Raw genomic sequence first — 14,529 nt, 5'->3', positions numbered from 1 at the left:
TTCTCGCGAGATTTACATTGTGCTCGTTTCCCCGAGTTTAGCTTGTCAGGCAAGCCTTCTCGTAGGCTTAGTATAGTTTTTATTAATAATTGGACGGAGCATTCAATAAAAGACAGTAAATTCGTTTCTAGACATTCAGGAAGAATATTGATCGGGGATGTTGAGGATTTTCTACTACAGGAGCGCAAACTTTAAAAGTTCAATGAGCCCGGTTTTTCCTGAAATGCATCACTGAGGGAATCTTCTCTACATAGCACGTGCTGTGAATACAAGCAATACACTCAAAATATTGCATGTTGCTGAAGATTGTTGTAAGTAATGCTAGAGTGGTAGAAAGTGGTGGGAGAAGCATTTCTATTGTGTTTTCACGGATCATAATTAGTAGTTATGTTATTGTGCTTATATTGCGAGAGATATCTTTATATATATATTTATTATATATTTTATATATTTACAGATAATTACTGCTAATACTATCAAATATATAACACAAGCATTACTTATGATCTAGAAAAACCCTCATAGAAATGCTTCCCATACCACTAATAGACATAATATAATAGACACTGTATAAAAGACAGTGACAGGACAGGGTACTGCATATTCACTCAAGAAATACCAAAAGATTGTGATTATTACAAACACACAAAGACATAACTGATGCCGTAGAAGTCAATTTGATTTCCTAAATCAGCATGTCATTGAATTTGATAAAATTTAATTGCCAGTAAACAGTAAAGGTGCTTTGTGTTGTAAAGTAAAGACTCTAAAACCAATAAAAATAAACTTCAACAATCAGATTAATCATTATGAGGAAGCGGCTCCCTTTTAATGGGAAGAAACCCCTGGCAGAACCAGGCTCAGGGAGGCTGTGCCATGAGTGGTCGTGGATGAGTGGGGAGGGAGGAAGCAAAAACGACACTCTGCGGAAAAGAGCCGGAGATTAAAAATAACTAATGATTAAATACAAAGCAGCATATAAACACACAGAGTGTGAATAGAGTTGAATTAAGAAGAAATGCTCATTGCATCATGGGAAGTCCCCCAGCAGCTTGGGCCTATTGAAGTTTAACTAAGGGAGGGTTCAGTGTCACCTGATCCAGCCCTAACTATATACTTTATCAAAGGTTTTAAAGCTAATCTTAAAAGTAGAGATGGTTTCTGTCTCACAAATCCAAACTGGGAGCTAGATCTACACGTTATCTGGGCTCTTAGCCTGCAGTTTCATTCGTGTGAATTCAGAGATCATCTGCTTCCCTCGTTGCAGCTCTTTCAGACAACCTTACTGCAGTATCTCATTTGTCCTATTTGCTCCTTCTCATCACTCCTCATTGCACTTGCTTCATAGTTCTTTCATATTTTTTGCCTGCACTGCGGCCACCATAGTGATGTTCAGTGTTGCACGCTATCAGCATCCTCTGAACTTATCTGGACTACATCAGACCTGCAAGGTTGCAGCTCTCACCACATGCCTCAGACAGCTGCAGTTTCCTTAATGCACATCAGCAAACACAAATAACAGAAAAACTATATTGAGAAGAATTTGTCACTGCTCACTGACAAAAATACTTATGAGGCTCTGAATCGAGACACAGGTAGTGGTTACAGGAAAAGGGTCATAGAATGTGTCAAGCACTTAGATTAAGACAATGCTGCTGACCAGACCTCATACCACAGGCTACACCCAGGGGAAGCTACACCAAGTCTGTATGGTTTACCGAAGATACAAAAACAGGGTGTACCTTTAAGACCAATTGTCTGCATGATCAACTCAGAATTTCTGGCTTTGATCCTCAACCCGTTAATAGGCAGCTCTAAACACTATATCCAGAACACTTTGAATTTTGTTGAGAAGCTTAGAGATGTCATAATGGAGGCAGATGAAACAATGGTCTCATATGATGTTACGTTTCTCTTCACTTGTGTTCCAGTCACTGAAGCAGTGAAGGTAGTTCATAAGAGATTACAGGATGACCCCAACCTCAGCAGCAGGACCACTCTCAGCACCGACCAAGTGTGTTTGTTTGTGGAACTGTGTCTTCATTCCACCTATTTCAAATACAAGTGTCAGTACTACAAGCAGAAACATGGGTGTGCCGTAGGTTCCCCAGTTTCACCCACTGTGACCAACTTGTACATGGAAGAAGTGGAAAACGGGGCTCTGTTATCCTACCCTGGAACACCCCCAAGTCGTTGGTACAGGTATGTGGATGACACCTGGTTGAAAATCAAACCTCAGGATGTACCACAATTCACTGATCAGATTAACTTGGTGGAGAAACACATCAAGATCACCATGGAGGTTATGAAAAATGACTGCCTTCTTAGACTGTGAGATTTCCATTAGTAATGGGGGACATTTAAAAGTTGATGGGTAACGTAAAATATTGTGATCCTGTTTCTCTTTATTCTTTGATCCTTTATTATTCTACTTGCTCCGTTTCTTTGCCGCTTAACTCCTCCCTCAGTTTTCAACTGATTTTCACCATTCGAACTTTAAACTGTTCTGCTCCTTCTGCAGATGTGTGCTATATCTTTTGGTGCTCATAACTGCTATACTTTTTGAAATATTAAACTTTTTGTGCCATTTTTTGGCCCATTAAAATGAATGGACCACACTACAATTTTCTGCCAATTTATTACATATCTGCAATGTTTTTATGATTTCAGCAAATTTTCTAATATCCATTTCAGCATTTTCATGTCTTTTCAGCAAAAAGTTTTTTCACCTGTTTTGAGCACAACTTTTCAGCAGAATTTTCAGTTTCTTCATCTATTTTCAGCAGAAAGTTCAAAAAGTTCACCTCTTTTCAGCAGAATTTTCAGCTTTTCACCTCTTATAAACACAAATCTCAGCCTCTTCTGCTCAGTGAGATGAGCAGCTGCTTTGAGAGCAGTTGGCACAGGTTCAAATCTGACCTGTGGCAATTTTTGCTTTTTTACTTCTTTTCAGCTGAAACTTCTGCTTTTTCAGCTGTTTTCAGCAGATTCCACTACAAGGCATTCACACTGCATTTTCTCAGGAAATGCAACTTTTTCTAATTAAGGTTTGACTGCCATCACCCCCTGGAGCACAAACTGTGTGTCATCAGGACGCTACGAAAAAGAGCTAACAGCATCGCCGAAGATACAGCGGGCAGGAAAGCAGAAGAACATCATATCAAGAAGGCGGAGGAGAGAGCCTAGTGCTAAAGCTTTCATCTTTCACAATCTTACAGTGCTGTGATTGAACTGAACAAAAAGAACAAATATGTTTTCATGTTTTCTCTTTATTTGTTGGCTGTTTTAGTCTTTCGTTTAAATACACTTGAATAACATGAGAACAATATAGATATTTTTTTATATCAAACACTGACCAACATTCATTCAAAATAATAATAATCTTCAGACATAACTACAGTACATCAGGGAACATTAGACAGTTTTTTGTTTCCAAAAACAAAATACTGAAACTGTGCAATTGACGATAACCTTAATATCACATTCATTTTGACCTGAATTGAATATAAAATTCATTTTAATAATCATAGCAACATATCATTAAAATTTACTAGATAAAATCTAAAGAAATTAAAACTGAAAATAACTGACCTTAATCTGTTTTTCCAAAATTTATATTAGACAGATTACATTATTTGATCCTAGTGTAGCAGCTAAAGAAATATTGCATATTGTAATTTTTTTTTAAGTAGTGCACCTTTCAGGTGCACTTGGACAGCAAGTCTTCAACATGATTCACTGGCTCCTATAAATATTTGCAGCTGTCACTGCTCGGTGTTAATCCCCAGGATCCATACAGTCACTCAACTGGAATAACTTGAAAATATTTAATGTTTAAAACATGTCAGGAGGCCTCAACAATACTCAACTGGGCAACAACCCACTGTCTTGTTTTGTGATTATCATTGTGATTTTGTCACAACTTTTGAGGGTAAATGGGACTGATGGCAGGAATGGCATATGCAGTTTGGGGATTTAACAGCGGAATGGGGTAGGGGTAGGAGTAAAAAGCAGACCCGATGAGAGCAGAGGGAGGTGGACCCATTGGTACATTGCGATACATTAGCTGAGAGGGAGGTAGTCTCATTCTGCTGGGGATAAATGAAGGGGGCAGGGGAGGTTGGAGCCTGGAGTCTCTGGCTGTTTTCTCGTAGCCTGACAGGACACACGGCAACGGCATGCTGGCGGCGGAATAGGACAGGCTCTGCTGAGCGGGAGAAACTTTCTGTTGCATTGTCCTGGATTTCTCTCTCTTCTCTGTCTGACAGGGCCACAGAGACATCCTCTTTGCACAAGTCAGAGAGTCGTCCTGCTGAAGCAACCTACCCGTTTGGCCTTTGGTACTTGGCCGAACTGGAGTGGGTCGTAGAACATTGCCAGATTTTGGAATAACTCTGGTGAAGCTAGAGGTAGATGTTGGAGAAAAGCCAGGTTTCACAGAGTATGTGGTGGGTAGCTGGAAAGGATAAAGGTAATGTTTGCTTGCTCCTTTGTAGGACTTCCAGTCTTTAACTTGGTTTTTAATCGAGTCAGAGACGATTTGAGAAACATCCTTATTCTGTCCTTTAGGTTCTTTGTGTGTCTTACTAACAGTCTTGCTATCGTCACTGCGGCCCGATGGATTTTTGACAGAAGCGTATTGGGACATTTCTGAGCTTGATGCAGTTTTATCTTCACCTCCTGCTGGACCTTCCTCTGATGAAACAGAGTAAGGGGAGGGGCTGCGGGAAGAGGAGGAGGATAAAGGGAGTGGGGAGCCATCAGAGGAGTTGCAGTTTCTGCTGGAAGAAGCCCTGGCTGGAGACTGGGAACAGTGGATGACGGAGGGCCTTTCTTTATCCTCGCTCTGAGAACTGGGCGGCAAATTGAGGCTAGCCTGAGCCATTCTCTTTTTTTTCTCCAGAGGAGAGATGACCTCTCCGGCTGCAGTCGATAACTGAGCAATCCACGAGTTGGATGCAGGGAGAAGGTAAACAGAAGGGCAGACATTATTGGTGGCTCTGTTTGGCTCAGTGTGGTGTCTGTCAGCCCAGAGAGCAGAGTGAGGATGAATTACTGCTTCACTTTGACAGGAAGATTCTGGACTTCTCTGGGTGAGTAACTGAAAGACATAGAGGAGGAGGGATTTTAGAACACAATATAAACAAACACTTCTCTTTTAGGTGTTTTGTCAGAGTTATAATTTGTTACCTCTGAATCAATGTCTCTATCTGAATGAGTTCTTTTCCTCTTCCCTTCTGCCTTAGTCATCTTGCCATCCAAATTTCTCTTGTATGGCTTTCGTGGTTTGCTTGGAGGCAGGGGTTTGTCTTCCTCTCCTTTTATATGCCTCTCAAAGGGAAGCACCAGCCTGTCACATAAGCAGCACAGTTTAAATTGAGTCTCAGCTGATCTTATAGTGTTTGAACCAAAAAAGGTTCTTGAGAAACAGAGTCATCCTCACCTCTCATAATGTCTGCGAGTGCAAGTAGCTGCACTGGTGCTACCGGGGCTTCCTCCCAGCTCATCGTAGACTTTCTTCCAAAGGCGTCGTGCTGTCACCTGTTGACAAAAATGAACGTGTACAACAGTTAAAAATCATTACACTATTTAAACAGTTCCCACTAGGATGGCAGTATCTGGTATCCTAATCTTATGCTGTTTCTATCATGAAACCATAGACTGTATATAAAAGATGGATGTAACCACCTACTGGTCCATTCAAACCACAAATCCTCAATTTTGTATTTATTTATTTTTGGAGACAAAATTAAAATCAGAATTGGGCAAGAGGATTGACAGTTAACAACATGCTTGCAGGTATGGGTGCACTGCCACTTGTTAGTGCACAGGCAATTCATTTTCCCAAGGGGGTACATTAGAAACTGAGAAACAAGGAAATTCACCAATAAGGTGGAGTCAGTTCTGCTCGATATTAATTCTTTGAAAGGGCAGGCTAAAAATAGGACTCCGGTGAGGGTGTGGCCCTCCACGGAAGTCCCAGTTTATCATGGAGCCCCTTGGAAAAGTTAATTGTCCACCCCTGTATTAGTTCTGTGTAACATACCAAGGCAGCAACAGTGTGATTAAAAGGTCCAAGTCAGAGACTAGACCTGGACTAACACCTAGCAGACTGCGCTTGTGTGAATTAATTTATTCATTTTTGTACCTCAGGTGCTTGGACCCTAAAATATTTACTTATAGATCTATTTGTAAAAATGTTTTTGAGGAAGGGCAGTGGTTGCTTACCCTTTAAATGCCATGTCAGCTAGTTTTCGGTATTGAAATTACACTTTCAATTTTAAACCTGTGCTAACGTAGGTGGCTCATATTGGTGTATTTACAACCTGGGACAAAGCAACGGTGGTCAACACGAGCCTCGATCTAGTTCCATTTCATTATGAGTTTCACTCTCACAACTTATGCCACAGTGTCAACATCAAAGAAAACAGAGCATGGGGAGCGATGTGTTGACAGCACCGCTGTCTGCATCTCTAGCACCTAAACCTACAGCTCATTTCCACTTAAAAGCCCGCCAGCAGTGAAGCCTTTTTTTTGCATCTGTTACATAAGCTAAATAAAGTACTTACTGAATCATAGCCTCCAAGTTTATCAACAGCTTTGTAGATCTTCCAGAGATTAACTGAGAGTGGGGGGGAGACACACACACATGAATAATCTACTTCTTTTTCTAATTTCATTTTACTAATGTGTTTATATAAAAGCAATAATAGAGTAAACTCACTTTGTTTAAAGCCCAGGTGAGGAATCCTTTCAATGGGTGTACCTTTCTCCTTCATAAAAGAGTGCAAACTTGAGACAAATGCCTTCTCCTCCATCTGCACCACACTGGCCCTTCCTTCATCTTCACATTCAGTTGTAGAGTCGTGAATCTCAATAACAGCAGGAGAAGCCTACAGTAAGAGGAAACAGATGCATGAAAGGACTACATTAGTATGCTTTGTAAATGTGTCACAGTCCACTGTTTTACAGCTGAAGGTACTGTGAGAGAAATGGGAAAAACGACATGCAGAGTTGTCTCATGAGACACAAATGTTGAAATGAAACGTCAAAATCAGAGAGTAGGGTTTTACCGCTACTTTCAATAGATAACCGCTATACATCCTGTCTGGAGAGAACGCAGCAGACTTGTGGGGTTTTTGGTCTGGAGCTGTCAGTCACTGGTACAAATGTCACTCAGTAAAATGAGCTTGAGCCAAGAAGAGAAGAGTCGTTGCAAGTCAGTAGGTGAATAAATATGTTGTTTTGCAAGAGCTCCAAAAATCGCATACGTTTCTGCAAAAGTAGTGTCAGTGACACTAACGAGGAATTTAAGATACCAAGAAATTTGGCGTCAAGTTCACATTACTCAGAAGTCCAGCAGAGGAAATTCACAATGTCACTATTTGTGGTTTGCAAGAAAACAGAAATGAAACAGAAAAGGCATGCAGAATTAAAACCGTCGCTTCAAAAGATTTCAAAAAGCTGAGACTCAAGAAGAGAAACTGTTGCTTAATTTTAGCTCAGATGATATTTCTATTGTTGAAGTAAAAAAAAAAAGAAGAAGAACAAAAAAAAGGGCAGCTAAAAACGAACCCTTGGGTGTGATAGTCTTCCGTTGTTCACAGCCACCGTGTCGCTCACGCTGTGTAAACACTGGTTCATACATCACAAACGCTGATATAGTCACTTCTCGTAGTCAAAACAAAGAGTTTGGAATTTACAGCATCTATTTAAATGTGAGATCTCACATCACAGCTGCATTTGATCAATTTCGGTAGATTGGATGTCAAGGGATACCGCAGTGGACGCTGTCAATATTTTACTTTGAATCACCACATATAGAAGCTGCTATTTCTGTGGCACTCATTGTACAACAAAACAGCTAGAGGCGGTTTCATATTGAATCAAGTTCCTCTATGTGGTTCCTGGTTCCGAGAAGTAAACCCCTAGAGTGAGTAATAGTGAAGGTGCAGGCCTCTAACCAAGATAGCCCAACTGAGTCACAGTTCAGTGGCTTTACACTCCTGTTCCCAGCCAGCAGCAAACAGCTCTGACTTTCCACTGTTTTCTACAGGTTTTCTCATAGGCAATATTTTCTGCACCACCTAAAAGAGCACCCCGGGCGACCTGCTTTTCTCGCCACATTTGTACAAATCAGGGGATTTTGATTGAATATGCGGCAGAATGCGCGCGCGCAATGATATTCATCTAAAAATGTGAGAAAGTGGTGATTGGAATCTTGCACAGAATTCAGCTCGGCTGTTTTCAGTCATTGTATTTTAGATCTGATTCACAAAACTTTCAGGTTTACGCATCAATGATCGCCTACAGGAAATGTCTTCACTGTAAGCCACATAATGAAGCCCCTGCGCTGAAGATCGCACTCAAGACCAGAGAACAAATATCATCGTGAAACTTTCGGTTGATTTTCACAGATGAATTTTCTTTTCTTTCTCTTTTTTCTGTCTTTTTTTTTTTTTTTTTGGAAAACTGTGTGGGTGATGTTGATGTCAATGTGTTGATACACAATTCTCACAATGATTGTCAGCGGCGTTCTGGATTGATGCTATCGTCAGGCCAGAAGTCACCACATTAACCACCATGCTTTCAACTAACATCAGCTTTGGAAATTTCATGAGCTAATTTGTGTTTCTCATATTGTTCCTCTCATTTCACTTACCAGAACAGCGGCTGTGAGTGGCAGTGCTCCCGCAGTTTCTTTATGTGCAACGAAATATTGTGGCGTGTGAGGTGTGTGCGTGTGTGTGTGCGCCTTTTCGAGGCCTCTCAGAAAACAAAGCAGAATCACTTATTCCTCCTTACTCATTTCATAATCGACCATAGAGATGAAACGACTGTACGCACATAATCAGCACTTCAAAAAATCGCCACTCAAATCCACTGAAAAGGGGAAATGAAAACACAACACATAACTCATTCTGAGTAGTCATGTCTGTAGTCACTGATTAACTGTAACTGATGGAAATTGCCCAGACGGCTGCCAGAAGACCAACTGTCATTTTTTTTTTGTCATTTTATCAGCAGTGACAGAGTTTAGTACCTGCTTTGCGGTCCCCTTCTCTTCGTCACTGGCTGCCATTTGTTGTGACGTTTCATTCTGGTCCTCTTGAGCTTCAAAGAGACAGAGACGGTAAACTCAACAAAAATCGAGTCATTTGGGTATGTGAATTTACCCGAGCCACCTTGGATTTTTTTTTTTTTAAATTCAAGACATATCTTGGGTAGAAGTGCGCAATCTGATCAAAATTTAAAAGCATCCCTCATAAATAATATTAAAGGTGATTTTCATCACTGTTCTTGTAATTTGGTCAACAGTTATAATGTTTGATAAGTTCAGGGGGAAAAAAAGAAAAACAGTAATCTGTAGAACATATTGTCAACTGGGTGTGATATAAAACCACAGGTTGCAAAACCACTTCCTGCTCATGAACACAACCACTTGTACGCTGCACTGTATGATATTGTGACACAAGAACTACAGTATTTTGGCAAGATAATCTCAAGCAAGATGAGAATCCACTGAGGCACTTTCATTCATTTGCCTGCCCTGCATTAACGTGAACGTTAGTGGTTTGTGATATTTCGCCTGGCAACAGTTTAACTTTTACTTTAGTGCTTCCACGTTCAGGACTGCAAAATATAGGAATTTATGAATGTAGCTGGAAATAATATGAATGTTAAAAAAGCCAAACAAACAAGAAGAAAATACCAAGGTTGGGAACGAAATGCAATTCTGAGAATGACATGTCATTCTTCACAAACTGTCAGCTCAATACCATGAAGCCCTCCACCCACAGTGATATCATTTGTGTGCAAAACCAATATGCTTCTCTTTTGAGATCATTTATTTCCTGTGCTGCGGCTTGAACCTTTAATTCTGCTTTCAGTAGCCCTGAACTTCTCCATTTTGAGTGTTGGAGAAATATTTTTGACATATTGTTTTTAAAAAACGTTCCTTTGCCTCTCAGAGGTTACTTAGTTTCACATAAAACACGCGCTTGTTGTTTGAAGCAGATATCGATCGGAGTCACATTATTGTGACAGATTAACTGCGGCACTTTAAAAGCCAGCGAGAACTCCTGTGACACTTTGTGACGTTTTGGGTCTAACAGTCGCTTCTGTCACAGATGAATGTCATGAACATGAATTTACTTTTGCAAAAATCTTCAAAGTGTCTTTATAAAAAACTTCAGAAGAACTAAAATCATCCCTAAAATGATGTGTTTAACTCGTTTCTATACGTTCATAAAGCAACACATGTAAACAGCATCTACTTTTGAGTACAAAATCAAGATCGTTCTTACCCATTTCCAGATGTTGCCTTCTAGTCTCCGGCTTAACTGTGAGAGTAATTCATGCAGCACTCAAGTCAACTTGACACCACAAAATAGGAAGGTGTCTCCACAGGACAGTTTCATTGGTTGACTGATGTAACACCGCAAATGAGTCTGGGAAACTGAGTCCTTTTTTTCTTCTTCCATCAGCTGTGTTTGAATAGTCAGCTTAAAACTTTATTAAAATCTGCATTTGGGTATCTTACAGTCTGACAGCTGTAGCTCACAGTGTGCTGTTTCTCATCTGTTTTTTTCCTGAGGACATGCTATTGTCTATACTTGTGGTGTCATCAGCACATGAAACACATATTTCTGATTTTGTAGAGATTACTACAAGTGATTCTATTGAAGATTTCTTATACAGCTTTCATTTTAAACAAACATACCGACTCACAAATACCTCCAGTCACATGTAAGTTCAAATATAGTTTAAATGGGGGCGTAACATTTCCTGAACATGTACACTAATGACTATTCTCAGGTAAACATAGGAAGCTATCACTTATTAACATCAGTGCTTAAGTAGGTAAAAAATATTTCTTTAAAGCAGACGGTGTCAAACATAGGGCCCCGGGACCAGATTCGGCCTGCCGAACACTCCAATCTGGCCCAATGGAAAATGTGAGGGAGGGCATAGATTTTGAAGTAGCTGTAAGTTCCTGCTGATAAGGGCCTCCCCCATGACCACTCATAGTGCACTAAAATAACTAGATAAACATTTAAATGACTAACAAGTTCCTGTTTTTTCATTCCATACCATAGAAATATCTATTTTTTTAGAACAAAGAATAAAAAATAAAAAACCTTACAAACTTTCTTTTATAATTACTGATCATTCTGGACAATGTGCTACCAGAACCTTTCCCGTAATTTTACACTTTTATTTCTTACTATTTAAGCCCAAAGAGTCATGCTAAAAGGTTTCCTGCATTCCCTGCAGCAGCATTTCATTGCACTTCTTATTTCATTCAGTGTGTAGCTAAATTAGACTGTTAGAAAAGCCAGTTTCAATGGTCTGGCCTGCTTAAGATTAAAGTGGGCTGTACGTGGCCAACAATGTAAACTGAATCACAGAGGAATGCTTGTTTACTTCATGAGCAATGGAAGATATGGGGACTATTTTTCACATAGAGGTCTTATACTCTGACCACATGATGTGCGTTCTGACTCGTAAGATTTGAAGGTTTCTATAATAAAGCTAATAGGATCTTTATGCATATATATACATATATCTATAAAGACTTTTATATGTAAGCTATTGCATCTTTTGCTCGTTGCGTACTGTCCCTTAAAAAAGGTCACACCTGGCACATTTACTTCAATCAAGCTGCTGAACCACAGACTGTGTATCTTTGTGTGTAATCAATGCTTGCCCTATATATAACGGTGAGGCTAGGCTAACTGTGCAGTCAAGTTTCTTATTATTTTAAAAGGTCAGCTTTATCTGCTTGTTGCATGTACTGAATACAGGTTTTCAAATTTGCCAGCCTTACAGCAGATGTAAGGTGAATCATCATTACACCCGTAAGGCTGTCCAGCGTTAAAAAATCCCTGTCACGCATCAAGTGACAGCACACTTATTCACATGTGTGACGGAGGAAACATAGGGCCAAACAAAGTATAGGTAACATAAAACACAGCAAAGATAGGAGTCATCCAAAATCCATGCAGGCTACAGGAGTGTTATTATGCAAGTAGGAGTGTCTGTTTTATTGACATCATTCGAGTATATTCAGAATGTTCGTTTTTCAGTGCATCATGTCTAAAAGGTTAAACTTTCCACTGTTACTAGAGTGGGATGTATGCAAACCTGAAATGGCATTTTAAAATTGCACCATTTGGGTGAAGGTGTTTTAGACTGGATTCACTCATGTATGCGCCTTTGACTCATAGCAACTTATAGAAATTAAAGACATACTCTAAGTAGTAACATGTAGGTAAATGAAAGCTTTGAAATTTCCTGGCAGCTGCAGGGATTTAAGCCCGTAGGTTGTATTTTAAGGAAGTGTGAATGTTCTACTTCTTTAAAACGGTTTCTACTGACCATTGCAGAAAGATATCACGTTTAAAAATAAAATGCCAGGATATGGCAGAAACAGAATTTTCCACTAGAGATGAGTGCCCCCCCCCCCCCCCCCCAAAAAAGGAAAAAAAAGTGCGTGAAAGAAAAACGGTCATCTGTCTCCTTATTACCAGTTATGAGTCAGAGTCTTGAGATTTCCTGCAACTCGGGATGCACTGGAGTGACTTTTCAACACAAGTTGTTTTTCTTATTTGAGTAATATATATATTTTGTTGCTCTTAATTTTTTTCACCTGAATCTCATTTTAAAAGTGTATTTTCCCCTTAATTTTCCTTTTGCTATGTCACACACAGCAAACCTATATAGATCTCGTGATAAAGCACCCGAGTCAAGAGATGCTGCACTTGACGTGATCCACATTTCCTCCGCATGTTTTTGATCTGTTTGAAAGGGGGATGCCCTATTCCTCCATCTGTTGCGGATAGAGTGTGACATTTCAAAATGATTAACACTTCAAATGTCAAAATAACCAAATATCTACAAACTGCCCAAATTTCAAAGGGCTTTTTTTTCACGACTGATAGTCATGTTCTTGTTTTGGTTTTTTGAGAACACGAGCAAAGCTGCTCAAAAAACAGTGGAAGACGTGATCGTAGCCGTTAAGACAAGCTGAGAAAAAATGAACTTAGAAATATCAGGTGTGAGAAAATGTTTGCGCCCTCCCCTTGAGGATTTATAGGAAATGTATCTTAATTCCAAGTAACTGTGACAATGAATTTTGCAGAAATCTTGTGAGCTTTTGTATCTCCTGCCGCTGAAAACAAACGCACAGACCTGATGTGCAGATGAGCAAAAACATCATTCGTAAGAATGAGAAAATCCCCAGCTTTTCATTTGTGACTTTCACTGACATAAACACTGTGAGGTTGAGAGGAGGGCAGCTCAATGTAAATGAGATGGAGAGAATATTGTGATTTCAAAACACTGATTTCCTGTCTGAAGTGACTCACTATCCTGGGAACAATCTGCAGAGTGTGTAACTGGCACATAACGATTCCAGTCACGGTGACAAATGGTTATTAAGGAGGCTGCAAAAAAATCCTGCGTTTGCTTTTTTGTTTTTGTAGATTAGGGATTTAAAAAAGATCTGCACCTCTCCCCGGTTGTTTTAGGGATCGGCACGGATCTTCAGAAGTGAACTCGCAATAATTTAAAGCAGAGGTTTAAAATTTAGTTTCTAGATTGTGTAGGCGTATGTGGAACTTGTCCTGAAACTAAACTGGCTGATTAATTTCTTGACAAGCCAATATTAATTTACATTAGAAAAAAAGAGTTTCAGTTAAAATTTTGAATTTAAACAAGCTCAGACAAAATATTCATGTATTTAAAGCGAAGCAGGAGGAAGAAGCGCGCTCTTCAGACCGTTATTAAAGTGCCATCTCATTGTGGGAAGTTCTTTAACTGCATTTAAACTCAAGATACGAATGATAAAGGCTCATAAAAGGCGAGAAGATATAAGGCACTTATGTGACACATGCAACGAAGAGGCCTTGTGACAATGTGACACTGCTAAAACAACAACAGAACTGCTCTTCTCTGGAAATCAAGTTTGCAATATTATAAAGCAGGTAATTTCTTCACTTGAACACAAGATTTAACTGAAGGATGTGGGAGAAGCAAAATCTGATTTTCGTGTGAAAATGAAACCTATGCATTAGAGGTGAATTCCCCAGCTGTTGTCTCATTCCAGGAAACTGACGTTAAAGCTTGTGTATACATCTGAGTTCCTGTTACACCTCTGAAAATCCCTGAAGGTTTTCTATGTTATTTCAATGTGTTTCTAATGTACGCCTGTTTAAAAAAAAAAAATAACAACATGACAACACAGATTGCCTATTTATTTTTATTATGAAGGACGTTTGTGCATTACAATAGACTCTGGAAAAAGAAACCTCAAACATGAAACATTGGAATGGATAAACAATGCCCTTTGCTATTTGCGATCAACTCATTTCTTTCCTTTTGTTAACTGACCTCAAAGTTCAAAAGAGCAAAACATTTTGTTCCATGATAAAAAAAATAGTGGTCTTGCATAAAATGTGCCGACAAGCTGCTTAAACGTGTCAATAAAATGTTATCACTGCATTAACGCCCCGTCATAATGGCACC

At 39.5% G+C, this 14,529-nt stretch overlaps 1 protein-coding gene across 1 annotated transcript; it reads right to left on the bottom strand.

Moving 5' to 3' along the window:
• Positions 1-3,285: 3,285 nt before the first annotated feature.
• LOC146656756 (uncharacterized) lies at positions 3,286-10,356 on the bottom strand. Its single transcript, XM_085426838.1, has 7 exons — positions 10,308-10,356; positions 9,044-9,114; positions 6,725-6,893; positions 6,570-6,622; positions 5,444-5,541; positions 5,191-5,350; positions 3,286-5,101 (listed from the first exon to the last, which is right to left on the bottom strand). The coding sequence occupies exons 1-7, from the start codon at positions 10,309-10,311 to the stop codon at positions 3,917-3,919; spliced, it is 1,740 nt and encodes a 579-aa protein (XP_085282964.1). The 5' UTR covers positions 10,312-10,356; the 3' UTR covers positions 3,286-3,916.
• Positions 10,357-14,529: the final 4,173 nt, after the last annotated feature.

This window comes from Rhamphochromis longiceps, linkage group LG12 (genome assembly GCF_057381845.1).
Source record: "Rhamphochromis longiceps isolate RC_006_pf linkage group LG12, R_longiceps_female_GT1.1, whole genome shotgun sequence".
Lineage (NCBI taxonomy): Eukaryota > Metazoa > Chordata > Actinopteri > Cichliformes > Cichlidae > Rhamphochromis > Rhamphochromis longiceps.
The sequence above is the reverse complement of the archived record's forward strand: the minus strand, read 5'-3'. Positions and strand labels throughout refer to the sequence as shown.